We start from the raw sequence: 13775 nt of genomic DNA on the forward strand, positions 1-13775 counted from the left end.
GAGATATTATTTTTTTTCAACGTCGTTGAGATTTCTTTTTATCAATATATTTATATAAGATTTGGTATAAACAACAAAATATTTTAGCATTTAAATTTGGAGAATCCTCACAACGATAATCTAAAAAGCAACAAGATGGAACATAAATAGAATCTCTGTTCTTTACCTCATTGGTATAAACAACAAGATAAACCAGATATGATTTGTTCAAAAAAAAAAAAACCAGATATGATTAACCTAAGTGTTTGTGTTTAGAAAAAATCGATGGAGACGAAGATGCTATAACAGCAAAATACTAAATTGAATATAAATCTTAAATTGTCATATGCTTATACTAAAAAAAACATCTAAACCGAATTGCAACGAAAGCAGAGCACTCTGTTTTTTCTCAACACTCTTTCAGAGAGATTACCAGAGAGATTACTTGTTCAACAAGATTCATACTCATAAAAGAACTCATGAAAGAGAAATTTAAGAAGTAAGTCTCTTATTTTAAGGAATGATCAAACAAAATCATTGAAGGAGAGAGGAGCTCTAGTGACAGACAACTCTGCCTTTTCTATCTCAAACTTGTGCTTCAAGTCATGAAGCTGTGCCTCCATTTCTTGCACTCGTGCCTCGCAAGCCCTCTCTTTCTCCTTCCTTGCCTTCAGTTGGTCCAGCTTATTCTCCAACCAATCCACCTTAAATCCCACATCTCTCAAGTATGTTAAGGCTATGTCTGCTTCCACTAGATCTTCACTGGAGAGCTCTTGAAGTGGCTGATACAGCGTCTGGATTAAGCTAAGCAAGAAGTTCATAAATGTTGTCCTTAGATACTGGTTCTTTGCACGGAATCCTACTGCAGTTTCAGGATGTCTTTCAAATATAAGCCTCACTGATTGTACCTGCGAGACTCAAACGAGTTGTATATCATATAGTTACAGAAAATAAAAGTAACAAGATAACCACCACATAGTGCAGAACCCATGATAGTAACTTGTGTATAAAGAGTTGAGAACTAGTCTTAACTTCTTACCTGTGAAGGAAGAACATGAAACCCATTGACCTCTAACTTTCTCAGGGGAATGGATTCATCAGATACATCTGGTACGCCAATAACCTCAGCAACAATCTTGAGATCTCCATTTACAAGAAATCCACCATCTTCTGCAAGGATTTGTGTAGGGATTGCACAGCCCCAGGTAGGAGACTTCTCTTCAAAGTAATGCTCTGATTCTGTAGAATACCAGATGGGTTTTTCATCTCATTAGTAGATGTAAAAAATTAATTTTAGCATCAAGAAACTTAAAGAGCTATTACATTCAAACCAAACATCCTAAACCAACACTTAACCCCTGTTCAAACAAGTCACATGGAAGTTCTATTATTGTTTAAAGTCCTGTGTGCTTGTGTGATAGTATCACAAGTAATGACTTGGGGGGCAAGTCTCTTGCAGTCACTCTATAAAAATAAATCAAGAATCAACAGACTGTTAATCACCTTTCAAGATTGATAGCTTTTCGGAAAGCTGGTTTACTATTGTCAATCGAACTTTTATAGCTGCAGAAGGAAACGGTGGACAATCATTGATGCACATATATAGATGCAAAAAGAGAAGGTCACATTCTGCAAGAAGACGCCTGCCACACATAAAACACACAGAGAACGAAGTGAAAAATAATCACTAGACCTAATAAAAGGACGAGAACACTTGTAACGAAAATTAGGTTTTTCTTTTACCATTTGAAGCCACGGATTGCAAATGGATCAGAGTAACACTTCTCAGTATTCATAAAGGAGAAATTCTGTATCACGCTGACGAACTTCATTCCAACTTGATTCTCCATCGATGTGACAAAACGTTCCTAGCAAACAAATACAGTCTCTAGCTAAGTTCCTTTGGTGGACTCACTACCATCTTAAGTTCATAAAACACCTAAAATAGGTTAAATATCAAAATCTAAAGAACCAATAATGAAATACACATTATAAATATATAAAATGTTAATTTCTTACTTGCGAAGGAAGAATTTGAAACCCATGTTTTGCATCCATGGTTTCTTTCGTCTTCCTCAGCAATTTGGTTGTCTTTTTAATTTCACCTGACACACCAACCAGAGCGTCATCAGATGCGTCTCTATGTTCCGCTGATACATCTGATACTTGTACTTTGACTGCAATCTTGAGTTCTCCATTTAACAAGAACCCGCCATCTTCTGCATGAAGTTTACTAAGGGGTATCCAGGATTCAAAACCCCGATGGAAAGGAGAAAGCACATCATACAAGTGCTCAGAATCTGTAGCATCACAAAATGTATTTCATCTCATTACTTAAGGTGCACAAGATAAAGCATTTCATTATATGACAGATGGAGAAACGTTTACCTTCACATATTGAGAGTTTCTTAGAAAGTTGATTTATCATCGTTATGTTGAAATATACATTTCCTCTCACTTTATAAGCAGCATACCAAGACATGTCGTCAGAAACGAGATACATAGACAGGTAATTATTGTCATTTTCCCTGGGATATGCTACAAGACGCCTGTCATACGGAAACAAAGTAAATGATCAAGGAAACTCTGATGAGTATATTTTTAAGAAACTAATGTGCACCAAATAACAGGAAAGATAATCATATTCTTACCATCTGCAGCCACCTATCACAAAAGAGTCAGAATAAATCTTCTTAGATTGCAAAGAGGAGAAATTCTCAATCACCCAAGTGAACTTCCCATCAAATTTCTTCACCATTGTCGTGATGAAAAGTCCTTGCAACCAACCTAAAGCGCATGAAGAAAAGAAAAACCTTAAAAGTCAAGAACATAAAAGCACAGACGGATAACTGATAAAGCTACCACTCAAGAATACTCTTGAGAAATTACTCTATAATACGTACAGAGTCTAAGATGTTGAAGACTAGAGGATGAATGGCTAAAGGACTTGGATGTGGAAAGCAAATCGTTTTATATCCACGTAGTTGGTTGATTCCCAAGAATAACGCTTAGGGAATTGGTCTGAGCGGGGGCAACTATTGATGTTTCCGAGTTTCTGCATTCAATAACATTAATCTTTCCGAGTCTCCAAGATACTAGTACTAGTATACTGCTAAGAAAGCAAAGAAGGGAGCATTGTTTAAATTAGGTCTGGGTATTTTAACGTAGATCTGAAAACCCAAACTGGAACCGACCCGAAAATATTGAAACCAGAACCGATCCGAAAGAACTGGAATCGACCCGAAAATTTATAAGTATCTATTGGATCTAAAAATTTTCTACCCGAAAAAATCAGAACCGAAAAGAATCAACCTGAATATATCAACCGACCCGAATATATCTGACCCGATAAGAACGGATCCATACCTAAATTAAAAACATGAATATCCAAAATTATGTTTTGTTGTGTTCTATTTTCTATATTTTATTTTATGATTTAGTTGAAATATTTTTTTTTTAACAATCTTTGTTATTATTAATTGAAATAGTTCAGAGCTCATTCGAGATGAAGAGAGTGAATGTCATACTTGGTTTAAAGCAAATAGAAATGATATTTCCTACTCCAAGAACATCTTACAAAAGAACCACAAGGTTTAAGATTGGGTGTATACATGCTAAATGGTTCATAGACCTCTATATCTCAGTTCAATGGTTGTGGATAAGTTTGGATAGATAACTTGGGGAAAATCCAACTTTTGGAGACGCGGAACTCAAGACGGCGAAAGTTTTTTTTTGCATTTAAAAGTAGAAGCACTGGACTATGGAAAGCGATGACTCTTCAGATATGTTTTTGTGACATCAAGATCTTTCACATTTTAAGAGTGCAAAATATAATTTTGGATTCTTTAGCTAGGACAACGAGATCTTTCCATAAAAAAAATTGTTTCATTTTGTTATTTTATTCTAGTTTGGATACCCAGAACACTTGTTATTGGTTCATATATTTTAATGGATTTGAAAATCTAAGTCAAATATAGTGTTATTGGTTCTATTATTTTAAAATCTAATTTCAACTCTACTATTATTGGTTCTACGATTTTAAAATAGATTAGATTATGATCCGCCCTTAAAAGGGCGGTTTTATTTTTTGTTTTATATTCTTTTAAAAATTTAATTTTTATATTTATGTTTTTAATCAGATTTGTTTTTTTTTGTATTATATTTCTTTTATATGATATTTTAATAATTGTATTAAAATAGTTGGACCACACCTATATCAATAGGTCATGTTCTTTTTTAATAGTATTGATAACCACACCTATATATATATAGTTACTTAATTTCAAATTAGATTAAAATTTGAAACCCGATTGAACCGGTTGGAATGGTTAGACCGGTCTGACCATTGACCGAACTTTAACCGAGTCAATGTCTGGTTTGATTTTCGAAACATTGATAAATCTTTTATGTTGAGTTAAAGTTATATTAAAAAAAATGCTTGTATGATTTAAATATATGATTAATATTATATTATTAATATATTATGTTTTGAGTTAAATTTTAAATCAGTTAAATAAGTGATGGGTTTACAAATTAATATCGTATTCAATTGATAGATTTGAGGAGATTGTAACCTTGATATATTTAATAATGGTAATTGGAAATATTTCTTTTATATACTTAAAATTGATAGCACTGTTTTACAAAATTATAAAGAATCGTGGTTTCTTAAAAGTGAATCACGCATATCATATATATTCAAAATCTTTCCTTTAGTAGTTAGAGAATATTTAGGTAGATAGATAGCTAATGATAATTTTAAATAGATAGTTATTAAAATTCAGTGGCATGTAGTTGTAATTACTTAGGAAGAATTAGGGTTAATAACTAAATGTATTTTAGTTTTAATAGTTTAGATTTTAGAATTATGTGTTATTCAATAATCTAATCTATTAAAAGTGAAGTACTAATTTAAATTAATCCTTAATCTTACATAATATTTACAACTCAATGCCATTAAGAATTAATAAATCTATCTTGAAATAATAGTTGTCTTTCAAGTAGTAAATAATTTCCTAAAATAACTGTAACTATAAAGATTTCAGCAACAATAGTGAATGCAAAATTTTCCTCACCTTAAAATTTTCCAAACATTTCGGCAACTATACATTACTATTTCAGGAAAGAAACGAGTGTAATTAATCTACACCATAGGGATTTATACTATATTATATTCATCTTTTTTTTTATCAAACATTATATTCATCTTAACCTTTAAAAGAACAGTTGTCTACGATATATCATTACTCACCATTTAATTATAGTTACTAGATTTTGACCCGCCCTTAAAAAGAGCGGGTTTGTCTCTGTTAAAAATATAATTTCTTAAATAAATTTTTGTTATATGAGGTGTATGAACATATTCAAACTAAACGGAATCGTTATTAGTAAAAAAAAAACAAATTTGGTATATACGAAGTCTATTTAATGTGTTTCTTTGAGATGTGTTTTAGTTAGAAAATGAATTGAACAAAGCAATTTAGTTTAAAAAATGTTAGTATACCGAAGAAAATATATATGGCAACAATTCCACGGGCGCGTAATGTTCTGTTTATTTACTTGCAACATACAGAAAATTTTAACCAATAATATAAAATACTTTTTTATAAAGAATCAAAAAATGAATTACTTAAAAACAGTTTACATGTTTTATTGAGTACATTGAATTTTTTTAATTAGAGTTTTATAGTAGTTCTTTAGCTTTAATATATATCTTTTGTGTTATGTTGACAAAAAAGGAAAAATATTAGTTTTGTGTCATGGGTATACAGCCCATCACGTTTTTATTATAATGGGTCTGGTGGTTTATAATTTTAAAATACTCAAAAGCCCATAATGTTTGTATATGTTGCGGACATTAGAGGATAACTTTCCTCTTTTTCGAAAAACAAAACTGCATTTGTTTTCAAACAGACTGGACACGTATAGTATTCAATACAAAACGTGTATATCAAGTTTTTTTATATAAAATATTTTATGTATCAAATATCGTTTAGAAAATATAGCTTGAAAAATCTATTCAGTTTAAGTAGGTTAGATATTGCAGTGGATATCCTAAATATTCGTATATCATGTTTAAATTAATTAACTTCTGCCATATTATTTTGAGTTATTTATGTTTGTGTTTTCGTTTTACAGATTTGTTTGATGAAAAATGAATGTCTTCTACTATGAATCATTTTCGAAGCTGGAGAACTTGTTCTACCTACATATAAGGTTCTGTTATGGATTATATTTGTCAGACCAAGAAAAAAAGATATATCTTCATCAAGGACATTGTTTTGAATATTCTCTTCACAATGTATGGTCTTTCTATGTATGCGATAGATAGTGTATTGTGTATAACATGTAATGTGTGATATATTATCGTCTATAATATGTTATTGTCTGTCAAATATAATATTGGTATATTAGTGGGTTATAAATCTAGGTAATAAAGCACGTCAGTATTGGATTCATAGAATGGTTAGACCAAATAGAACTTAAGATATGAAGGATTCAAAATATATATATAGATATTGGGTTGGGCCCTTTAATTATTTTCGAAATTGGGAGGCTATTGGAATAACAATATAAGTCGTTATATAGATGAGTAATACATGGTAACAATATTGGACGCAATATATGGTGTAACATTTAAATGAATGGGTGCAGTGACTTTGCATAGGTAGATTTTTTTAGAATGTTCCTCTTTTAATAGAATAGATTAGTTGTCCACCATACAGATATAGGAATATTCAAAAAAAAATTTCAAAGGTTTAGTAAAGGCACGATCTATATTTTTTACACCATATAAACTATTTGATTACATGTTTACAAACATATAAAATATGTTAAATGTTTTTTTTTGTGAAAACGTTAAATGTTTTAACCAATAAACATTTAAATAGTATATCAATACTATTAAAACATGTTAAATGATAATAATGTTAAATTTACTAGAAATTTTAAAATATAAGTGAAATTGATACCATGTCGATTATATATAGGGTCACCGGTTTTACCGGTTTAACCGCGGCCAGGGTCAAGTTTCAGAACACTAAATATAATGTTAAATATGTAATATCTAAATTTAGATGTAGATACACAATCAAAAATACAAATTTATATCATATAAAGTTGATTTGTTTCAAAAATATCCCGCGATTTAAAAGCGCAGATCAAAATCTAGTACATATTTGTTTACGAATATGATTTAAATATGGATTTGAGTGGATTTATAAATAATTATAAGAGTAAAATACAAAGGAACAAATATTGAGTGAAACCTTGTTATTTTGATTGGATTTGTGTTATTCATAATTTTTTTTATATTTTGTGTCCTAATTAAACGTCAGTTGATATAATTGTATTATTATGTTGAGTTTCCGGCAAGTAAAACGTGGCTGTGAGAAAAGATAAAGTGGTGGAGTTTTTTTGTTGAAGTCTCCACTATCAAACGAACCAAAAAAAAAACACTATCAAATGAAAAAAAAATTATATTTTGTCAAACTTAGCAATGTCTTCGCGATTATTTTGATAGGTTCTTAAACTGTTTTTGTCAAATTTATACATTAAACATGAATTCAGAATTTCCTCGATAACAAAAAACTTCAGAATAAAAAAATAAACATATACGTAGCATAAAGATGATAAATTAGATCTTGTATTAGTTACTGTCGGAGTATATGTTTGAAGAAGCCATAACTAGAACTTCAACTGTAAATCTATTTATTTTTATTTTGAAATCTATATCATTGATTCTGGAAATCTATTTAGAGTCAACTAGGTCCGTATCCGCGCTACGCGCGGATTATATATATTAAATATTTTGTTTTTAAATTATATTAGAATGTAAATAATTTTACATAATTTTAGATAAATAACTGAATATGTTTCATTCAAAATAAATTGATGATATATATAAAAGAGAAAAATTTGAGACACCGTAAATAATTAAATGGACAGAATCTATGATAGATTTGAAGGAAATCTGACATTGTTTAAATAAATTTTAGAAGATTAATGATCTTAAAAATAAATCTATTTAAAAATTACTTCATGGCATGTTTAATCTGGAAACATCTGGATTACTTGATTAGATATTATGTGTAAATTAATTTGTCTATGTGGCATTTGATCAAACTAATCAAAAGTGAACCAAAATAGAAAATAGTAATTTTATTTTTATTAGGGGCAAGCGTTCGGTATCCATTCAGCTTCGGTTTGGATTCATTTGGGTTTTGGGTTTTCAGGGTCGAAAATTTTAGTGTTTACAGAGACGGTGGCTATGAAATCAGTTCAATCCTCCGGCAAGTCTCCTCTTGCGTTGTATTTCAATGCCGTTCTACCAGGGTCATGATTCATCTATTTGTTGTTTCAACTACTTTCTCTCTATTTCCTCACAGAATTTCAGTTTTTTTTTTTCAGTTGGCTTCACACTGATTTTAGGTTTCTTCAAAGTGTAAGCTCCACAGTAAATTTCCATTTTAGGTTATGGTGGCATCTTTTCATTCATCTCCGTCTCTGTAAAGAATCCAAAACAGTCAAAATCTATAAAGAAGTGGGAAATTAGGAATATGCCTAGTACAGTAAAAATATGGTGGTGACTGTACATAAGGAGTATACAAAATTACATTTAAAGCCCTCTGATATAAACTTAAAGATATTGTAAACATTTGGTAAATATTACGATTTCGAAAACTAAAAAAAAAGTCATTTCTCTCTCATTGTCCTTATCTTCTTCTCCATCTTCCTCCTGTGTTCTTTTTTATTTTTACAGAAATATAGTTCCGACTACGTTGTGGTGACTTTGAATAATCTTTATTTTGTACATATTTTTAAGAGTGACTTCCTCATGACATAAGAGTGATTGTTGTTACACTTTCAGATCGAAACCTTTTATTTTGAAAACTTATGAAAAACAAAAAAAATGTGCGTTGTTGTTGTTTGTTGATTGGATGCTGATTAGAACAGAAGAAACCATCTACTAAACTTCATGCTGTTCATGGCGGAGGTCTTTTTTTCTGGTTATCTTTTTGGCGAACCAAGTGATGCTGAATCTCGAGAAAACAAAATTGTCTTTTTGGCTATTAAAATTGTTAGCCGTTTAACAATTGGTATTTGTGCAATTAAATTTGGTAGCAATTTTAATAATTTGTTATATTTTATTAAAATGTGTCTTGACTTTTATTTGTTAGACATGAAATATAATGTTTGTATAATAGTCTTTTGTTCATTTGAACACATAATAATTGTAGCTCATATTAGTTATCTGGCGTTTGTTTTATGCAAAGTGAACTAGTTTTATATTTTATAATACGGTTTTGAGATGAGTATTAGAAGTTACAGCTACTTCTATACCAAAAATCTATAATCTTGTAGTATAATAATTAACCAGCTAAAATAATTTATAAATGGTTAAATAATAGATTATATATCAATATTTATTTTTAAAATATTTTGCATTAACTTGGACGGATAACTTAATTGTTATACATAACTATATATTTGTTAACCGTCTAACAATAAATTTGAATGAATAATCTCAAAGATAAATTGTTATGTATAATTAAATATGTTGGATAAATATATTGTTATATTTTATTACATATGTTAGCCATATAATAATTAGTCTTAGAGGTTAATTCCAAAAAAATATAACTGTTTATTATATTTCTTTGTTACAAGAAATTATCGTAGCCGTCTAACCAAATTTACTTTACAACTTTTTTATTTATAATTAGTGTAAGTGAAATGATATCCGTCTATGTGTTGATTTTGTTAACTAGACTTGGCATATACAATAATATCTGGTTACGATTTGTATTATCTCGAAAACTATATAAATGTCTATCCAACAGGAGCAGTTACTATCCGTCGAGACACCAGATCCGCGAAAGAGAAAGTCTAGGAGTCTGCCGCTCCAGGGACCAGAGATCGCGGCGGAGAAGAGAGATAGGCACTTCTGGCTGACCGATTCACCACTGGACCGTCATACATAACTGATTCCGGGAGACGGGGGGTCTCCTTCCGCACGGTCCGGTAACAAAAAAAGGAGACCGTGAGGCTCCACCCAAACGAGATCTGAAATTATTTTCAATCCTAAATTCAAACTGAAATCATGTGAATATCTCTTCGATGATGCTTATTCTTCTACTTTCTCTTCACGCTTCTTCTTCCGTATGGGTTTCCCTGTCAAAGTTTTAGTGAAGATTTCAAATTGCTTTGAGATGATGTCTCGATAGTGAAACCCAGTTTAGTTGAAAGGAGAGATAAAAAATATAATATTATAATCTACTTAGTCACACTTGTAGATTACATACAGAATTGGAAATCTATACAAGGTTTCGTTATTATAGATTTAAATATTAATAAACAAAATCGGTGTATGATGTAATATAGGTGACATGGGCAGCAGTGTAATTGTAAACTAAAAATATGTGGGGAAAGGATTGAAATGTGTATATAGCTAAATATCATATAATTCTTGTATAGGGAGTGCAAATACTCATCTATTTATTTGATTTTAGAATTAATAAATTTAAACAAAGCGAGTTCCCCTGATATCATCTTTCTATCGGAAATACGAAACGTGGACGCCACGGTACTCTCGGAATTGGAGCCACTACTGCAGGACTTTCAATCATACTTCTTGGTCTCTCCCACCAACACTAGTGCTGGAGGACTGGCTCTTCTTTGGAGACAGGGTATAGACATACATATCTTGACGTCAAACCAGAATTTCATAGATGCGCATATCAAGTTCAAGAACACATCTTTCTTTGGTACCTTCGTCTATGGAGCACCTGAAATTCAAAATAGACAAGCGGTATGGGATCAACTTTCAGCTATATCGGAGGCAAGAAATCAACCATGGTTCCTTACGGGGGATTTTAATGAAATCACAAACAACACAGAGAAATCAGGAGGAAGAGAAAGACCTGAGAGTTCGTTCAGCGCGTTTTGATCCTTCTTATCTTCGTGTGACCTTTTCGACATCAAGCATACAGGAAACTTTCTTTCCTGGAGAGGCAAGCGTCACACGCACCTTGTACACTGCCGCTTGGATAGAGCTTTAGCAAACAGCTCTTGGATGGACCTCTTCCCAAACGGGCACTCCCACTATCTCCCTTTCGAGGGGTCTAATCACAGACCGATTCTCTCTGCTTTTGACAGTAAAAAGAAAAAACCCCAGCGGTTATTTCGTTACGACAGGAGGCTTAGAGATAATGAGGAGGTAAAAGAGTTGATAGATAAGATATGGAGAGAGGATGCGCCCCTCACTGTAATACAGAGGATTACAAGCTGCAGACAAGCTATCTCCTCCTGGAGCAGACGAAATCACAGCAACAGCCAGAAGATCATTGTGGAACTACGCAAGGAACTTGATACGGCAATGTCTAAGGCCCAAGCTGATGACCTGCTCATCTCCTCCATTAATCAGAAGCTTTTAAAAGCTTATAAAGCGGAGGAAGAGTTTTGGAAGCAACGAAGTCGACAATTATGACTGACCCTCGGGGATAGAAACACTGGCTTCTTCCATGCCTCCACAAAAAGTCGTCGAGCGCGCAACAGACTCACTGCCATTGAGGATGCTGAAGGTAACCCAGTGTATGAGGACCACCAAATCAGCGCAGTAATCTCGGATTATTTCCAAAACATCTTCAACTCTTCATCCCTTTCAGCAACAGAGGTTGTCAATAGAGCCATCACTCCGTGTATCTCCACGTCGACAAATGAAACGCTCACTGCCATTCCATCCATCTCAGAAGTTAAAGCAGCCCTCTTTGGGATCCATCCCAACAAAGCTCCAGGGCCGGACGGTTTCTCTGCAAGCTTCTTTCAGTCTAACTGGAATGCAATTGGTCCTGCAATGACAAAAGAGATTCAGTTCTTCTTCTCTACAGGCACGCTACCTTGTTCTATCAACAGTACTCACATCCGGTTAATTCCTAAGATCCAGAGTCCTAAACAAGTGGCAGACTACAGACTCATAGCTCTGTGTAATGTCTATTATAAAGTGATATCTAAACTACTATCACTGCGCCTAAAGCCTGTATTGCAAGATATCATATCGGAGACTCAGTCGGCTTTCATACCTGATCGTGCCATATCTGACAACGTACTCATCACGCATGAGATGCTCCACTACCTCAAGACTTCCAAAGCTACTGTCCACTGCAAAATGGCTGTCAAAACAGACATTAGTAAAGCTTACGACAGGCTAGAATGGACTTTTATCAGAGCTGTTATGGAAAAAATGGGTTTCAGTCTTACTTGGGTTCACCTCATAATGCAGTGCATCCCCTCCGTGTCATACTCCTTTCTTGTAAACAATGAAGTGGCGGGCGATGTGATTCCTCAACGGGGGATTCGCCAGGGAGATCCCCTCTCCCCCTACATCTTCATTTTATACGGGGAGGTGCTTTCTGGCCTCTGTAAAAGAGCGCAAGTTAATGGTACATTAGCGGGTCTTCGAGTTGCAATTAACAGCCCAAGAATAAACCACCTGTTGTTTGCCGACGATACCATGTTTTTTACCAAAACTGACCCTCAAAGCTGCTCAACACTCATGCTTATTCTGCACAGTTACGAAAAGGCATCAGGTCAGATGATTAATGTGGCTAAATCATCTATTTCGTTCTCAGCAAAGACACCACAAGACGTCAGATTGCAAGTAAAGCAGCACCTCAAGATAGAGAAAGAAGGGGGGCGTAGGCAAATACCTCGGTCTCCCGGAACATTTTGGCAGGAAGAAAAAAGATCTTTTCTCGTCCATCACTGATAGAATGCTGCAACGAGCTCTGACTTGGTCCACCAGGTTCCTCTCGATGGCTGGGAAAGCAACAATGCTTCAGGCGGTCCTCTCTGCAATCCCCACCTTTGCTATGACCTGCTTCGAACTCCCAGTCAGCCTCTGTAAACGCATACAATCCATTCTTACTAGATTTTTCTGGGATTCAAAAGAGGGGGAGAGGAAAATTTGTTGGGTCTCCTGGGACACACTTACCCTACCAAAGAAGCTGGGAGGCTTGGGCTTTCGTGACGTCCAAGCCTTTAATCAGGCTTTATTAGGCAAAATCTCCTGGCGACTGATCACCAAACCGGACTGTCTCCTTTCGAGAATCCTCATTGGAAAATATTGCACCTCAGCTTCTTTCCTCACAGTCACTGCAGCTTCTTCATCGTCTCACGGCTGGAAGGGCATACTAAAAGGAAGGGACCTCCTCCTCAACCACCTTGGGAAAGCCATAGGTAATGGAGAGGCTACTAGCGTGTGGAAGGATGCATGGCTCGATCCTCACTCAGACTTAAAGCCTTACGGACCTGTCCTAGAACAACACCAAGATCTTTTAGTCTTTGATCTCTTGGCTAGAGAAACAAAGGAATGGAATAAAGCTAAGATCAATAATCTCCTACCAGAGGTTGCAGATTATATCTTGTCAATTCGCCCCAGCAAGCTTGGAACTCGAGACTCTCACACTTGGAACTATCATCCCTCTGGAGAATACTCGGCTAAATCTGGCTATCTATCCCTGCAAGAATCAAAAGTTCAATCGACGCTATCACTCTTGAACAACGATCCTGAAGATTGGAAATGACATAAATTCGTCTGGTCACCGAGCCTCTTACCAAAAATTAAAATGTTTCTATGGAAAGTGGGCCAGAATGCCTTACCTACAGGTGAAAATCTGCAAAGAAGAAACATCCAAGTCTCGACATCTTGTTGCCGCTGCGGAGAACCGTAGACTACGCTGCACTTACTATTCCACTGCTCCTTTGCTCAGGAAGTGTGGAGTAGTAATCTATGGACG

The 13775-nt window shown here is 34.0% G+C and overlaps 1 protein-coding gene across 1 annotated transcript; it reads right to left on the reverse strand.

Annotated features, from left to right (window-relative positions):
• Positions 1-328: 328 nt before the first annotated feature.
• On the reverse strand, positions 329-3088 carry LOC108851242 (MATH domain and coiled-coil domain-containing protein At3g58340-like). The gene is made up of 8 exons (XM_018624647.2): positions 2883-3088; positions 2631-2766; positions 2368-2528; positions 1999-2279; positions 1723-1847; positions 1483-1622; positions 1019-1218; positions 329-887 (listed from the first exon to the last, which is right to left on the reverse strand). Exons 2-8 carry the CDS (start codon positions 2735-2737, stop codon positions 504-506), a joined length of 1398 nt encoding a protein of 465 aa, XP_018480149.1. The 5' UTR covers positions 2738-2766; positions 2883-3088; the 3' UTR covers positions 329-503.
• Positions 3089-13775: the final 10687 nt, after the last annotated feature.

This window comes from Raphanus sativus, chromosome 4, assembly GCF_000801105.2.
Source record: "Raphanus sativus cultivar WK10039 chromosome 4, ASM80110v3, whole genome shotgun sequence".
Lineage (NCBI taxonomy): Eukaryota > Viridiplantae > Streptophyta > Magnoliopsida > Brassicales > Brassicaceae > Raphanus > Raphanus sativus.

Bases quoted from the DNA above. Each gene is read 5' to 3' on its own strand.
- LOC108851242 (XM_018624647.2), bottom strand. From the start codon at position 2,737: ATGGTGAAGAAATTTGATGGGAAGTTCACTTGGGTGATTGAGAATTTC. The intron at 1,623-1,722 runs GTAAAAGAAAAA...TATGTGTGGCAG, and splicing joins GCAATCCGTGGCTTCAAATG to GCGTCTTCTTGCAGAATGTG. The intron at 888-1,018 runs GTAAGAAGTTAA...TGAGTCTCGCAG, and splicing joins TTCATGTTCTTCCTTCACAG to GTACAATCAGTGAGGCTTAT.